The sequence below is a fragment of the Tuber melanosporum genome (genome assembly GCF_000151645.1).
Source record: "Tuber melanosporum whole genome shotgun sequence assembly, scaffold_91, strain Mel28".
NCBI classification, from domain to species: Eukaryota; Fungi; Ascomycota; class Pezizomycetes; order Pezizales; family Tuberaceae; genus Tuber; species Tuber melanosporum.
In genome coordinates, this window is record NW_003299141.1 from 34,172 (window position 1) to 50,096 (window position 15,925).

General features: G+C 46.8%; 1 protein-coding gene; it reads right to left on the reverse strand.

Moving 5' to 3' along the window:
• Positions 1-166: 166 nt before the first annotated feature.
• Positions 167-3,772, reverse strand: GSTUM_00011839001 (uncharacterized protein). XM_002842173.2 has 5 exons: positions 3,342-3,772; positions 2,957-3,134; positions 2,186-2,896; positions 1,914-2,122; positions 167-1,861 (listed from the first exon to the last, which is right to left on the reverse strand). The coding sequence occupies exons 1-5, from the start codon at positions 3,462-3,464 to the stop codon at positions 545-547; spliced, it is 2,538 nt and encodes an 845-aa protein (XP_002842219.1). The 5' UTR covers positions 3,465-3,772; the 3' UTR covers positions 167-544.
• Positions 3,773-15,925: the final 12,153 nt, after the last annotated feature.

Here is a 15,925-nt window from a genome sequence, read left to right on the forward strand (position 1 = left end):
ACAAATCTTTGAACTCCTCCACCTTGGGCCAGTTTACGATTCTGTAGTCACATTCTTGTGAAAGACCCCCTACGATATTGTTTGAAAATATGTCACGATATGATAGTACCGCATTTTTTATTGCAACTTCATAGCAACAAGCTCAAATCAGCCCGAACGTACGATACTAGCGAAACCACCAACTTAACATTCATGAGGAGAGATTTAAATCGTGTTATCACCCATTTTCTAGAAGTATCTTCATGTGTCACCAAACAAAACAAAACAAAAGAAAAAGAGGAGGCGATTCCAATTTCTCCAATAAAAAAAAAAGTAACTGACCAATGCAGTATAGTCACTAAACAAACAGAAAACAAAGGAATGCACGGTGTTTGGAAACGACTGTAACAAGCCGGTGGAAAACAGGAGAAAACTACCAAAGGAAACATAGAGGAAAGAATCGAATAGCTCAGACACCGACATCGTTAACCAAGTCTCCTCTGCCGGAGCTTGCTCCTCAATCAGTAATACAATTTCAAGCACCAGCACATATTATTATTCCACTTTAGTTCGCTTTCTCGCATTCCTCGAATGCCTCCTCGTCACTCGCATCGAGGACATCGTACTCATCGTCAGTCAAGAAACTCTCAACCTCATCCCCAAGGGAGCCGACATCGACTTCACTCTCATCATCGCCCATTCTAGTAGAGGTCTTGCTCATGGGGACGGATACTGGCATATTCTCACCCTTCAGGCTTACACCAGCAACCAGGTTCTCGGTTGATGCAATGGGGCTTTCAACAGGGAGCTTGGGGAAAATCATCTGGGAAGAAGCCTGCGAGCCGTCGTTGGCGTGCTCGGAAACATCCTCAAACTCATCCTTGGATTCCAACACAGATTGTTCCATTTTGTCTTCCTTCGGCCTCTCAATAGACTGAATCTCGCACCAGAGCTTGTCTCCAAACCTGGATCCATCAGGTCCAACAAGGCGCCAATAGGTGATCAAACGACGGTTGGTGACGAGGGGTGCCTTAAGGTTAACGCTGAAAGCAGCATTGTTACCGGGAGCAGTTTCAGTGGAAGATACGGTTGCACCGATAGATGATCCTTCATTGTTGCTGAACATCTCATCACCACAAACAAACTGAATGGAAACACCGGCTGGCCATGTGGAGCTTCCACTATTGTTCAATATCCATGTTTGAGTGAATTCATCGCCAGCAATCACTTCACAGCCGTCAGGAATGGTGTCCCTAACAAAGGTGGCCTGTAGCGGTTCCGGCTCTGGTACCACCGGTTCGGGTTCCGGCCCAGCCCTAATCTTTGGTTCAGCCTCTGGCTCAAACTTCCCTTCCTCGGCAGCTAGGACTGTTTTCTCCAAATACTCCTCCACATTCTCAAACGGAGGCTCGGGCTCCTCCACAGGTTTAGCATCAGCAACGGACTGAACTTGAGTAGCAGCATTGGTCGTGGGAACGGGAATAGGAACATCACCCAAGATGTTTTCCGAATCCTGATTCTCCATAGTTGTGACATGAACATTGCGAACCGGAGTCTTCAACTTGATAAGAGGATGAGTTGCGTTGTGTGGGTTTGTAGGGGAGGCCTCGCAGGAGGCACAGAAGTCTGTATCAGGGCATACAGCACACTTATACCTATCACCGACAATCCAAGAGCGATTGGTTTTATCTGCACACATTGGCCCATCGCAGTAAATACCAAAATGTCTGACAAAGTCGGTATTGATGAACCCGACAGGTAATGGCTCATATATAGGGACAAAGCGATGTCCGGGGTGGTTCTCGGGCGCAGCGGAGATACAGTTTGCGCAATAATCCCAGTCGGGGCAGCTCAAACATTTATTTCTCACTCCATAAATTTGCTACAAATCAATTAGAAACGGTTCAAGTAAACATATGGGGGGATAAACAGACCTTATCACAGCCATCGCAAACGGCATAGTGACGGTGGGCTCGACCAGGAGCAAGAAGAGAGATTGCATATGGTTGAAGCATGGTATCTGGAGCAGCCGGCACAAACTCATGGCTTGGGTTGTGGCCGTGCTTGAGTGAAGTGTGACACGAAATGCAAACATCATAGTCTTCGCACACCTTACATGTGACGAACTCCTTGCTAGGTAAGTCTGTAATAGAGATTTAGTAACCAGTATCTCGTAAAAAAGCCAAATCCCAGGGATAAAACTCACCAACAACGCAGCAGTTGCAAGTACGGCGGGAAGAGGTTTGCACAGATCCATCCTTCTGAGACACAGACTCGGTCGTGCTGGAAACGATAACCCCCGTGGGGGAAAGCACACGCTTGATCAACCAATGAGAAGAGTCTTTGCAGTGAATCCCACGAGCCACACAGCCCTTACAGAGGTCATAATCTCCCCCATCGCAGCATCCGCAGTGATAATGCACATCCTTGATACTAGTCTCGCAAGAATTGCAGTATATAGCGTAAGTGAAGGGTGAGGGAGCAACCTTGGTCTCGAAATTTTCAAATTCCGAAATATCAGTAGGAGGAGCGGTGAATGGAGCGGGAACCGGAGCTTCCAATGGGGCTTGTTCAAGTTTCTCCGTACTCTTCTCCAGTTTCTCAACCTCCTCACGAACGGTTTCCCTAAGTTTTTGAAGATACTCGTCGCCACTCAAGTAGGTAGAGACAGCATCGGCAACCGCTTGACCGAGATCAGCAGGCGGAGCAAACTTAGTGGTCGTATCTACAGTCGCCAGTTCTTCGAACGGAGTCTCGACCGGTACGAGGGAGACTTTAGATGCGTATGCCGGAGGCAACGAAAAGTGGCTGACATTGGATGGTGAAGGTTGGGTTGAAGGACCGGCTTCTGTAGATGGGACATTTCTCTGACCCGTTAATGTATCAGTGGACGAAGAGGGGTCAACCGGAGCAGGGACTAAAGCGACATCAGTAATTGAGTTCGGTAAGGCTAAGAGATATGATATAGTATTCTTACCCTCTGCAGGAACAATGGTCGCTTGGATCCTGAGCTTCAACTTAGCTCTCGCAGCCCGGTAGAGTTGCTTGAAAGCAGTGGGTTCAGCGGTGTCAAGGATGACATAACCACCAGCGCTATCGGAGTATCTTTCAAAGACTACTTGTTTATCCTCAGGAATAGCGAGAAGAGTGCGAAGCTATAATATCGGTAGGTCATCCCAAGTTAGCTGTCACTCATCTTTATCACGTAAGACTTTACTTCACTTTTCTTTTTCCTTTTTTTTCTCTTCCCTCCACTCGTAGCCTCGTCGCCACCCGAGGGTCGGCTGCACGAGGAAGGGAGGCACGACAGGAAAAGGGACCTAAGATGAGGGGTTATGAAATTCAGGATAGGATAGTCTTACCTTCGGAAGGAGGACATTTGCACCGAGATCCCTCAAGACGAGCTTGAAGCAACGAGTGTTTCCGTTAAAAGTAACTTTGGTTTTGATGGCCGTATCTGGATGAACAGTGCCGTGGCTAGCCATGACAACAAAGGGAGCTGTTAAGAAGCTGAGAGTCTGATGTCACGATCAAGAATGTAGTGTGTGCGATGAAGGATACCGATACTAATTTTCTGAATGATATTTGTGGGAGTGCTCGTTTAGAGAGCAGGAAACGAGAAAGATAGATAAAGGAAGGGTGAGTGGGAAGAGAGATGGATGAATGTGGGGAGAGAGCGGGAGGGTTGGAGTTATGAGCGAGAGGACGGATGGAGGGTAGGTTAATGAGAGACAGTGGCCTAGGGTGGGCAGTGTTCAGTCGACAAAAAGGTAGAAGGAACCGGGGGGGGGGGTATGTAAGCAGGTGGGGAGGGGGAAAGGTCCGTTCTGAAGAAGAGAGGGGCCAAGATCTCTACTGTAGAGTCATAGAGCCAAGCAAGAAATAACCGGAATGGAGGAAAGAAAGGAATTTACATTCATTCATCCGTCCATCTATTATAATATTATTGATTCATTCATTCATCCATTCAATTATGGGCAGAAATGCAGGAAGAAAAGTAAAGAAAGAAAGGGACAAGCAACCTCGAACCGCCTACGCTCCCGCTGCTACTGTGCGATCCTCCTGGGTGAGCGGTCCGGTAGGCTTACAGCTACAGTGCTGGTATCATAAATTACCACCGGCATCGTGGGGGACTATCATTACTGTACCCCGTGAATCAATCCTACAAATCCATAATCCAGCTCCATACGGTACCCCGTACTTGATCACAGCAAACCGATGGTAGAACTTCCCAGATGCAGCGCAAGGGCAACTAAATTTATAGCTTTGTGCTTTTTCTCTCTTCTTCCTCCCTCGGTTCAAACGAGACCCTCACTTCACCGATCACCAGGATCGATTAGACCGCGATAAAATGCAACCAATCAGCGATCGCCATCTCCATCTTATTCAGGTTACAACGCTGACGAGGTCCTTCTCACCCTCACTCACTCACTTACTCTCAGACTCCCTCTCAGTGCTGTAGGAGTCTGTTAGTTTGTGTTGTGGTGTGTGTGCTGAGCGGGTGTAGCCAGAGTCAACTCCAACCCAGGTTGCACCCGTTCTCTACTGTACCTACCGTACCGGTATCATACACACGTAACTGTGATAGCTAGAACGCAAGCACCGGTACGGTGCCGTCCGGTCGTCTAATTATGGCATTTTCTGATACCTACGACACGGTACAGTAATCACATTTTGAAAAGGCCAGGTCGGCGGACGAACCACCATCACCCCCCCATATTAAGTTACCTTATTCTACGGGGATGATAGTAGCAATTAAATGCCATGATAGGCGCAATCCCAAAGTGCAGGACAGTGGCGAAATCACACGATGAATCCCTTTATCGTCCTCCCTCCATTCTCTAGTGGAGCACGAGCAGACTAGACAGGTTAGTCAACTCACGACCACAGCGACAAAGCACCCCAGACTGCACCAGAGGCCCAGAGCCGCCACCAACTACGAGTACTGCGCACCCCCCTCTATCCCCCCAGCAAACAAAAATCTCTACAGCAGAGAGTAAATCATATCCCGGAAACCGCACCCCCCCCAAAAGAATGTTTCACAAATCCTCGAGAACAATACCGGTAGCACGTTTGCAGCGAAACGCGCGTTGGTGTCACCACCCACCGCCACTCCCTTTTCTTTTCCTTTCTTTTCTTTTCTTCCTCTCGTTCGGTTTGCTGCCTATCGTAGGCTACCGGTACTATACATTGTATACAAGTACAGTACACTGTACTGTACTAGTACTAGTACGAGTATGAGTATTTGTATCATAGTTTGTTGGTACTCGTATCGTAGCGGGTAGTTGGGAGCTAACCCTTTTGGGCGTAACAGCAGCGATTGGGGGCCTTAACTTACTAGATTTAGGTTTAGTATCATATTGTACAGTACTCGCGCGGCCGAGTTGCTGTTGGACACCCACATAGAGTAGTGATCGGCAAACCAATAGATGGGCATTCTGATAGCGCCAAGCAGAGTGATGTAATTTGATATACTGAAGAGAACCATGATCGCACATATTGTTCTTCACAACTGCCATCCCGCATACCTATCAACTAATATCATTGCCTTTCTTTTAATAAAGAATATGCCCACACCGCAAACGAAGCTGAGCCATACTTCTTGAGTTCCGCTGCTCAAAAGAGCAGCAACCTTAACCCTGAACTGGCATACTAATATGTCATATCGAAACATTGCAGAAAAGTTGAATCTGAAGAAGTCAACTGTGGAGGTAATAATTAAGAGGGCAAAGGTAAGAGTTGAATCCTACCATAATCAAGTTTGACTTGAACACCTAAGGTGGCAATTCCCATACAAAGCGTTCAATCTTGGACCGGCGGTCATGCATGTGTGGAGACCAATGCAGATGATATAGTATTTTGAGGTGCTAAGAATGTAATTTTAGGCTCGCGCTTCCGATCCCAATGACTTTGACGATGTTCTTGCCTGTCTGGATGATAAACAGGAAGGTGGAAATCCTGAAAGATTTCCGGAGGGCGGTGAGGAGTCGATTGCTTTACGTGACCTCAGTCAGCAATACGAAGAGCACTGGCAAAAGACTTTTCCGGAAATAGCATAAGAGCTAGGTATTTGTGCTGCCCGTTCAACCTTAGAGCAAGTGTTCCACAGCCAGCATCAAATTTTTCCAAGAAAGCCTACATATAAGCCTACTCTATCTATGGAACAGATGGAGGCTCGTCTTGCCTTCGCCCATATGGCGCTGCAGATAGCGATCAATATGATAGTTTTTACCGATGAAATGTGGGTCGAATTTGGGAAACCACGTCATCAACGGAATATATCACGATATTGCGGAAGTGATCGAAATACCTATGCAATACATGATAGGAAAGAAAAACAACCAATTCGTATCATGTTCTGGGAAGCAATTATTAAAGGCTTTAAGGGTCCATATCATATATGGGAACCCGATACTCAAGAAGAGAGATGAGAATTTCAGCAAATTGTAAACAAGGAAAATCAAATACGACAACAGTGACGAGAGTTTAATCAGCAACAAGCTCAAGTTCCTGGTACTTGGCAACAGGAAATACTTACCAACATTAATAAGAGTATCGACAACCTCAACGAAGTGGAAGGACGGATTGGTAGACATAAACGGAGAAGACGTAAACCTGAGCAAGTTTTCAAAGAGAAGGAATTAGAATTCACTAGCAAGGGGGGAATTAATTGGGTCTCGTACCGCGAGCGAGTTCTACGACTAAAGCTCTATCCGTGGATGAACTCCTTACGAGAGAGAAAGGGAGTTCCGCATCTTTACCTGGTTGAAAATAATGCACCCTGTCACCAAACTGCATGGAGGATAGACTACGAGGAACGGAAGTCTCAAAGAATTCTTACCTTAGATTGGCCATCTAAGTCTCCAGATTTGAATCAAATCGAACCAATCTGGGATTATGAAAAGAATGAGGTCTTGACATGGCAGTTTGTGGGAGCAAGCGAGATGGAGGTTACAGGAGCTAAGGAGGTACTTGCAAGAACGTGGGAAACTCTTCCTCAGGCTGTGATTGATCAAAAGTGTCAATCATTTCATGAGAAGCTTCAAAGATTGATACTCCACAATGGGAATAATAATTTTAATGGGTAGAGTTATGTCAATATGGGGCGTTGAGGATTAGAGACTTTGTAATTTCACATTCAGAGTCAAATCCTAGCGATCTGGTTGGCCTATAACCATATTTGCCTTATATCCAGAGTCCTTTCGCAAAGTCTCTATTGGATCGTGATTTTTGTTGTACCGTATTTGATTATTAAGTGTGTTCCCTGAAGTAAGCATGCTATTGGTTCGCCAATCACTCCTCTCTGTGGGTGTCTAACAGCAACTCGGCTGCGCGAGTACTCATAGATGCTGTGGTCTAGGCAGAGTTGGAGACTGGAGTGTCGGTATTGTGTTGGGCTGGCTCTGTGTAGAGGTTCGATGTTGTAATTGAGATTGAAGGCGACTTCACAGGGGGATAATAAATAATATTATGGTATGGTATTGTGCTTGTACTAGGGGTTTTCAAAGTTAAAAACATTGAGAAAAAAGTAGCGAACTTGGCTGTTTCATGTAAGCTTGGAATGCACAAATGTAGTTAATTTACTGTCAATATACTTTACTTGATAAGACATTTTGCTAAAGTGGAAACAGATGTTAAGAGATCCGTAACAACCTGGGTATTGGTAAAGTAAAATGTGTACTGATCCGACCAAAACCAATCACTTGAGAACCAAGAATTTGATGAATATACCACACTCCTCTGAAAAAGTACAACTGGTACAGCAACTGTAAGATATATGGTTAGCATGCATTCTATTTGATATAGTCTTTAGTGATATAGATTTACTACAGCAAATTCTATCATTAGAGTTCACCTACTATAAAAGCAACAATTGTGAATAAGGGTAGTGTTATTCAAGTAGCTTAAGAGAGCTCCTGGAGGGGCAGGAAAGGAGAGTGGTTTGGTTGGATGAATTTGGAGATGGAGTTAGGAAGGAAGGGAAGTATGGAGGATGAGGAGAAAGAAATTAGAGAACTCATAGGCATTTTGGGAGTAATAATATCACAAATGCGGTATTTAGCACCATAGATGCCTATTGCTTATAGTAAGTACCTGTTCACACATTATGTAAGTAAATTTTATTGCTTAATTAGGTTTTTTTAAATGGTAATAAACAAAGAGAAAAGAGGATGTTAATATAAATTATTAGTTTAATACGATATCTGATGCAAGATTTCGGGTCTTTTTTTAAATGAAAAGAGAATCCTTCTACACCTTGGTTGTGCTTCTCTAAGAGGATTCCATTTTTCAAAACCCCTCTAGGAATTCTCAAGTCCCTATCAAAAAGCAGTTAGCAACAGCCTTGAACTTCTTAGGATCGTCAGGGGCATCAGTTGTTCGTGGAGCAGCTCAACTGAGAATTGGTGAAGAGACTACAAGGTTTTACTGTGAACGAATTATATCTGCTCTAATTTGCCTACTACACCGTTTTGTATCATGGCCGAAGCCAAGTAGAGTTGATTTCTCTTAGATGAGATAGGAGATTGAGAGGGCAAGTGGCTTTCTCAGGTGTGTGGGCTTGAATGATGAGACAGACCAAGTGTTACAGCATAGTCCATCCTATTATAGTAAGACCTACTTTAATTAAAAAAAAAAAAACAATAAGCACTTAATGTACAAGCTATTTGCAATAGTAGAAGGAAATTTACCTTTATGTCAGGAGGGTTTCTGTAATGATCCCTCTCTGGATAGTTAGTTCTTGGTGACGGGGAATGATACTTCTCCTTCTATCTTCTTCTTTCTTTGTCTTACGATAGCTCTAGGCCTCTGCCTACGTTATTGATAGTACAAGACCTTTGTCTTCTATCGGGAACGCCTATCGTAAGCTTTCTCAAACTCGTCTTCGTGAAGGACCTTTCTTGGTGTAACAATAACGTTGCAATAAAGATAAAGATCGTAAAGATGTTTTATATTCGTTAAAGTAATAAGTAGGAAAAGTACTTAGAACAAAGCATGAAGAACCTATCTTCCTCAGCCGCATCGACCTCCTTATATAGTATTCTTCCCGCCCGTAGTCATGTGACCTAAAGTGGTCACATGTGCGAAACCAAATTATAACAAACTAGTCAAGTGACCAAAGTGATCACATGCTCAAAACCCATGACCTCATAACGAGATCATGTACAAGACTCATAAATCAATCATAACGCAATAAACAAGTCATATGCGCGAAACCTATAACCTCATAATGAGGTCATGTGCGAAACATAAATCATATGCGCAAGGCTTACCCGTAAGGCATACTCGCAAGACATACTCGTCAGGTGCACGTCCCATGACTCATACTCGAGTCATGTGCGAAAGCATTACAAATCCCACACATAACAAATCATATAACCCGAATAGGTCATATGCGCAAAACAATAACATACCTGTGACTTATAACCATGTGTTACATGAAAACCTTTTTCATACTAAGCCATGTTCGTGACAGTTTCCAGTATCATTAAGTGATGCCTCTGTTTTTTGTAAAACATCATTTTTTAAGAGGTCGAATTGTTTTTTCTCCTACTCTGATGAATACATTCTAGCGGATAAAGCCTACTGTCTTACGAGGCACTACATGACGCTCTATAAAGAGCCTCTTACAAGCTAAGAAGCCGATGGGTATGAGGAATTTAATTTATGCTTAGCAATGGCACAAGTCAAGATTGAAAATACATTTGGGATTCTGAAAAATTACTGGAGGTCACTAAGAGGTATACATAATAATATTAAAGGGGCACAGGATCATGTACAAGTATTAAGTTAGATTTTATCTTATTTTGTACTTCATAATTTTTTATGTAATTTTAAAAGTGATGAGGAAAGGGTACAAAATTACAATGAGCAGCAAGAAAGAAATGATAGAGAAGAGGATGAGTGTCATGAATGTGGCTTGGCGAGGTAAAGGTTTTCATGTGACACATAGTTATGAGTCACAGGTATGTTATTGTTTCACATATAAGACTCATTTGAGTCATATGATTTATTATGTGTGGGATTTGTGATGCTTTCGCCCATGGCTCAAATATGAATCATGGGATGTGCGCCTGACAAGTATGCCTTGTGAGTGTGCCTGGCGAGTATGCCTTGCGAGTGCACCTTACGGGTAGGCCTTACGCATACGATTTATGTTTCACACATGACCTCGCTATAAGGTCATGAGTTTTGAGCATGTGACCACTTTGGTCACATGACTAGTTTGTTATGATTTGGTTTCGCACATGTGACCACTTTGGGTTACATGACTATGGGCGGGAAGAATACTATATAAGGAGGCTGATGTGGCTGAGGAGGATAGGTTCTTCACGCTTTGTTCTAAGTACTTTTCCTCGTCCTTGCCGTCACTTCGCCTCGAGCGTTTCTTTCGCCATCATGGTGGACCTTGATACCTTGGATTCTGGGGGAGATATTTGAGTTCGCTCAGTAGTTCCTGGGGCCTTTGGTATTGAGGTCTGTTAGGTGTTGCGTGGTGGATAACTTGTTTGCGTCTTGTTTCGTTGGGCTGGTTATCTCATGATACTGGCGCTTCAAGCACTTCATCACGGTCGCATACGAGCCCCTTTCGGTAAAATGTCTACGGCTTCGTGTTTATCGTCTACTCGCAGGTTTCGTGTTCGATTGGGGGGATTGAACATTGTGTTTGGGGGGATCACGCGTGTTATTCTTTGGGCCAGCTCATGTCTGTTGTTGGGTTTTAACGGAGTCCTTAGTTCTCGCGATACAAAACGCCCTTGGGTTAGACTGTTGACCTTCCCGAGTATCAACATGTCGTACCGGCCGCATCAATCCTTTGGGGAGGGGGCCTCGCCGGCCCCCCCCCTCCTCGTTACTACATGTTTCTACGGTCGGAATCCTATGATGTTGTTTATCGCCGTTCCCTTGGAGTTTTTGTCCTTGTGGCATTTACGGTGGTTCAGTCAGGTGTCTCCTCCTCGCATTTGTGGGGATGGTTTTGACCCTGAAAACTCTTACCCCCTGGTATGGCGATTGTTGCCGCCTGGGGTGGTGTGGGACGATTGGCTGCCAGGCACTCGCGTTATTTGTGCGTCTGGGTGGTTCGGTTGTGGTCTGTGGTTGGCGGCTTCACCCATAGTAAGTGGGGCCTACCTTCTGTTTGTCTGCTTCTGTTCGTTCACCCTTCCCCTTCTTGTCGCGTCAGTTGGCGATGCCTCTTACCCATTGTTCGGTCTGGCTTTACGCTGGACCTGTGGGGCTGCCTTTTGCTGGCTCTGCCGACTCTTTCCCGGCTTGGTTGGACTTCGGTTTCGCTGGATCGGACGGTGTAGCTGGTGCCGGCGCCTTCTGGTGTTGGTGCTGCCTCTTTTGTGGCTCCCGGCTGTGGCTGGTAGGCCCCCCTTGGATATACGGCATTGGGGGTTGGGGCTCTGTTAGGCGGCCAAGACTAGTGGCTGCTTGGTGGGGCTGGGTATATGCTGTCCTGTGGCTGTCGGATGGTTGATCTGTCTGAGGGGCTGGGGGGCTGGATGGGCTCTGTGATACCTGATGTGTGGGGCTTGGGGGGGGCTGATTGGGGGGGAGAGGCACCTGCGAGCACCGGTCGGGCATGCATCAGGTTGGGCGATGTCTACTTAAGTGTTTCCAGTTTGGCTTGGGCTGTTGGGCGAAGCTGCTGAGTGCTGCAAAGCTCCACGATGGACCAGTTGACTGATGGCCACCTGTGCGGATAGTGGGTTGCGACCACCTGGTTGGACTTGTTTGGGTCTTGCGTACTGAGTTTTGTGGGGTTTGTTTGGTTTTTTTGACTTGGCAATGGGCATGACTGGCAGGGGCATGGCACCACGGGTGGGAGATAGGCCCCACTGACTGTTTTAAGTCTGTCACCACCTCTATGTATTTCTTTTGTTTATGAGTTTGTTTTGTGGGACAGGCAGCAGGTACAGGTCCTCCTCACCATTACGCTCCTCGGAGGCACTTGGTAAAGTGGGTTTATAGGGTTGACGGCCTGGCATGCGGATGCGAGAGGTGGACATGTTGGTCACCTCCTCTCTGTTATTGTGTCGCCTGTAGTTTATATTTATTTTGGTTTTTTGTTGGTTTTTTATTATGGTGGAGGTATTGCGGGACGGTATTTAGACCGAGTAGTAGTGGTTTTGATTTTGTTGGACGAGGAACCTGGTTGGGTCGGTCTCTTGCTCGGCTTCGGCTACACTTGGTGCTGGTTGGCTTCATACCAGAGGGGCTACGGACTTGGACCGGAGAGGGCGCTGGGTTGTTTGATGGTCTTGTAATTAGTTTCCGTGTGGGCATGACTCGGGGATGGCAGGTGCGGGACTGTAGACTTAGTTAGCTTAGGATTAGTGGTATACCGGTTAGCGATATCCCTGTGCTGGTGGGGGCTCGTCATATACCAGTGTTAGCGGTACGAGTTTAAATAAAATTAGATTGACTTCTAAGTACTTTTCCTACTTTGTGCACTCTGTGTCAGACGTGAGCATAACCAATACTTTATCTTATTTCGCTCGCGATAAATACTTCATCTGCTGTTACTTGTTTGTGTTTTTCATTTCAGGTGGCCGGTTAGAAGTTAGTTGTTCTTGCTTAGAAGATACTTCAGTATGAGATATCCATGGCCTGGTCCTGGTAATCACTGAGTATAGTTTGGGCAAGGATGGCGTCTTCAACAGCCTCCTCTTCCACGGATTCTGCCCCCCCTTCGAGGATATTGTCCCCAGTTCGGTTCGACTCCAACCCCTCCTCCTCGCTTGAGACAGCCCATGCAGCCTTGTCTCTTACAACTGCTACTGAGGCCGACCGTGGTCTTATCTCCACAACTACACGGTCATATGTTACACCAAAAGGAAACTTTAAATTCCTACAGTTTCACCACTGTCATGAGTGTCAAAATGTGATGAACTCGCAGTTTGATGACTTGGTTTGGCAAACAGTCACTGATGTGACCATTGCCATGATGAAAGAAGTAGAGGGTTTGGTGAGAGGTTTCCTAATTGGAAGAGGCTATTCAGCCACATGTGGCTTGAACAAAGACACTACCACAGGACTCTTTGTTCGGTTCAACTCAGACCATGGCTCGGAATATTCTCCAACCTTCATACCTTCCCCTCCTAAAGATTCTCAGGCTATAGTCCCTGAATCCCCCATCCCCCCCCGCTAAGGACAACTCGACTGCCACCACGGTTGAGGCCAGCTCTTGGTCCACTACTCCTCTCCTCGCTAGGGCTGTCCAAAGTAAGATGCCCAGCTTCTTCTGCCAGGTCCACAATACCGGGACCGGCTCCTCAACTCCCTCCTTCCTGGCAGGAATGTCTTCAGGCAAAAGGGCTCTTTACGAAACCCCGAAGTTCAAGCTGGATGACCCTGATGACGAGGATTATAACCCCTCAGCCTCTGGAATATGCCGCTGGACACAGTCGGTATCTCCCACTAAACGATCTGCTGCTCCTCTCCTTAGTCTCCAATTTTTGAGGGCTATCAACGTCGATGAGGAACGGAAAAAATAGATTGTTCCCGCTCTTCCTGGCCTACCCCTAGGCGTTCACCAGGGGTGCCTGGCTATCCCTCCATCTGTGGTACTCCTATTGACAATCGAGGCCACACCCCTTTCTCCATCCCCACTAATGACTGAGGATGTCCTACCCACCTCTGAGGTACTGCCCAAGGACACCCCTATGGAGCTGGATGATGGGCGCAACTTGGAAGCGACTGGTTTGGGTGACAGCATACACGCCCCTTCACCAGCTATGGGTTCATCACCTCTGTCTATTATTGAACGATGGGTGTCACCTACCGGAGGCCAACTAGAGGGTCCCTCAGAAGCCTCCAGTGGCAATTCAACCCCATTGGAGGTTCAGCTCCCAGAGACCCAACCAGAGGACACCGATGCTGTAGTAGCCTAGGTGGACTCAATCATGGCATGCGTCTGTAAGATGCTGAATACTGGTAAGACTCCCTCTCCAGGACCCAGTTCAGGTAGTATAATCGGGTCCATGTTGGAAGGCCTGGAAGACATCTGGTCTGGCAATACTCAGCCTCTCCTCTCCTTGGAGTCCAGGTTGATTGAAGACGACACAGTACAGGATGTACGAACTTGGATAAACAGTGGTCCCACCTTTGACGATGAAGGTTCAAGAAACGGGATAAACTACTGGAGTCGAGTTTATCTCTTGGAATGAGCAGTAAAAGCAATGACTGACATTATTGGCAGACAAGGGGAGGAAATTGAAGCCCTTCAGGTAAAGTTGTCCCGCCGCCGCCGCCCCCCCCCTGCTGTACCTCACAGTACCTCCGCTGTCTCTTCGGAGCCTACCCTACCATCCCCTACCCCTAAGAGAAAGGAGGCCTCTACGGAGGCTCCTACTGCTAAAACCTCTTTTACAGAAGTAGTAAAACGAATGACATACGTGCCCAAACTTCCTGCTAGCCCGCAGGAATGAGTACGTCCTACCCGGCCTGTATCAGTGGCTTCATTCCACTAGTCCAGCAGCAGCAGCAGCTCTTCTAGCGAAGAGGGGGTAGTCTTGCAAGTAGCCTGTGGAGGTGAAAGCATGTCTGTTCACTGGGAAGAGGAGGAGGGGGAGGAAGAAGATAAAAAGGAAGCGTAGCAAACACCTAAGTGGTGCTGCTAGAAGGAGAAGAAAGGCTGCCAGAGGATTTGGTGAAGAAAGGAATGTGGCGACCCCGGCCAAGACTCAGGGGAAGGCTGACAAACAGGGATTAGCTCTAAAGGATATGATACCTGTTACCACGGCGGCTCAATCCGGGCCAGCAGCCCTGGCCAGTGTCAAGGTAGCTGTGGCCTAGACAAGACAGGAATACCGTCGGGTACCAATGGGGCCTCCAGACCCATTAAACTGAGTACCACCACCACTACGCTCATCGCCAACCCTGAATGCTAGAGCGAGGCACATCACTATGGGCTTCACCATGCCGAAGAAGGTAGTCCTGCCAGAAGGTGTCGATATAGAGACAATCCGAAATCGGATCAATGTGACCTTTTCCAATCAGGGAAAGATACAGGGAAATGCTCCTTAGATTCCTGCAGGACACATCCGGCCGGAAATTGGATGCATCTTCTTGACTTTGGCGGTATACTCCGTGATAGAGTTAGGCAGCCGGATTGATAAAGCCAGGCTCGACCTGCTTAGGGAATTGTCACTCCCGGAGTTTGTGTTCCAGAGGAACCAGGAAAAAGTGAAGATTTTTGTCTCTGGTATCCCACTTGCTGACACAGGATGGGGATCGATTTGGAGGGTGGAAGGATGGACTGGAAGTGTGGCTTTTGACAGCCTTCGTACTGATCTGGAGCAATCCAATACTGGTATAGTCACTGTTTCCCTGCCTGATATTATGGGATCTATGCACGCTATGAGGCAGGCCAATACTACAAGTTGTGGCATCTACTTCGTGGTGGAAGATAATAAGGTCATCAAGGAAAGACTGGCGGAGGGAAAAGCTTGGTTGCGAGGAGGTGCCCGCAACGTCCAGGCTTGCGAAGAGCATCGCCCCCTTAAGATATCTGGTAAGTGCCTGGAAACCGGCCACTTCGAGGCGACATGTGGCCGCCCCCCTCGGTGCCGATTCTGCTTTGGAGAACATTTCTCTTGTGAGTACATGTGCAGCAAGCTGGCCTGTCCCGGAGAAGTGGGTCAGGCCTGTGGATATACCAGGAGACAGTGTTGGTTGTGCGACCGGATGGACCACTTCACAGGATATGAGCGATGCCTAGGTATCAAATCGTCATCCCCAACTCCACCTTCCTCGCCTGCTGGACAAGGAACAGCCACACCGACAAGACCTGTCAAGGAACCTGTCAGAAAACTGGAACCGCAGGATAGGAAGGCAGAAGAGAATAGAAGGAGAAAAAGTCACAGCCGTGGGAGGTCTCCGATACCCAGGCTGGTCGAGATCAGCAGTGATGAGAAAGATGAGGCTCTCCGCCGTA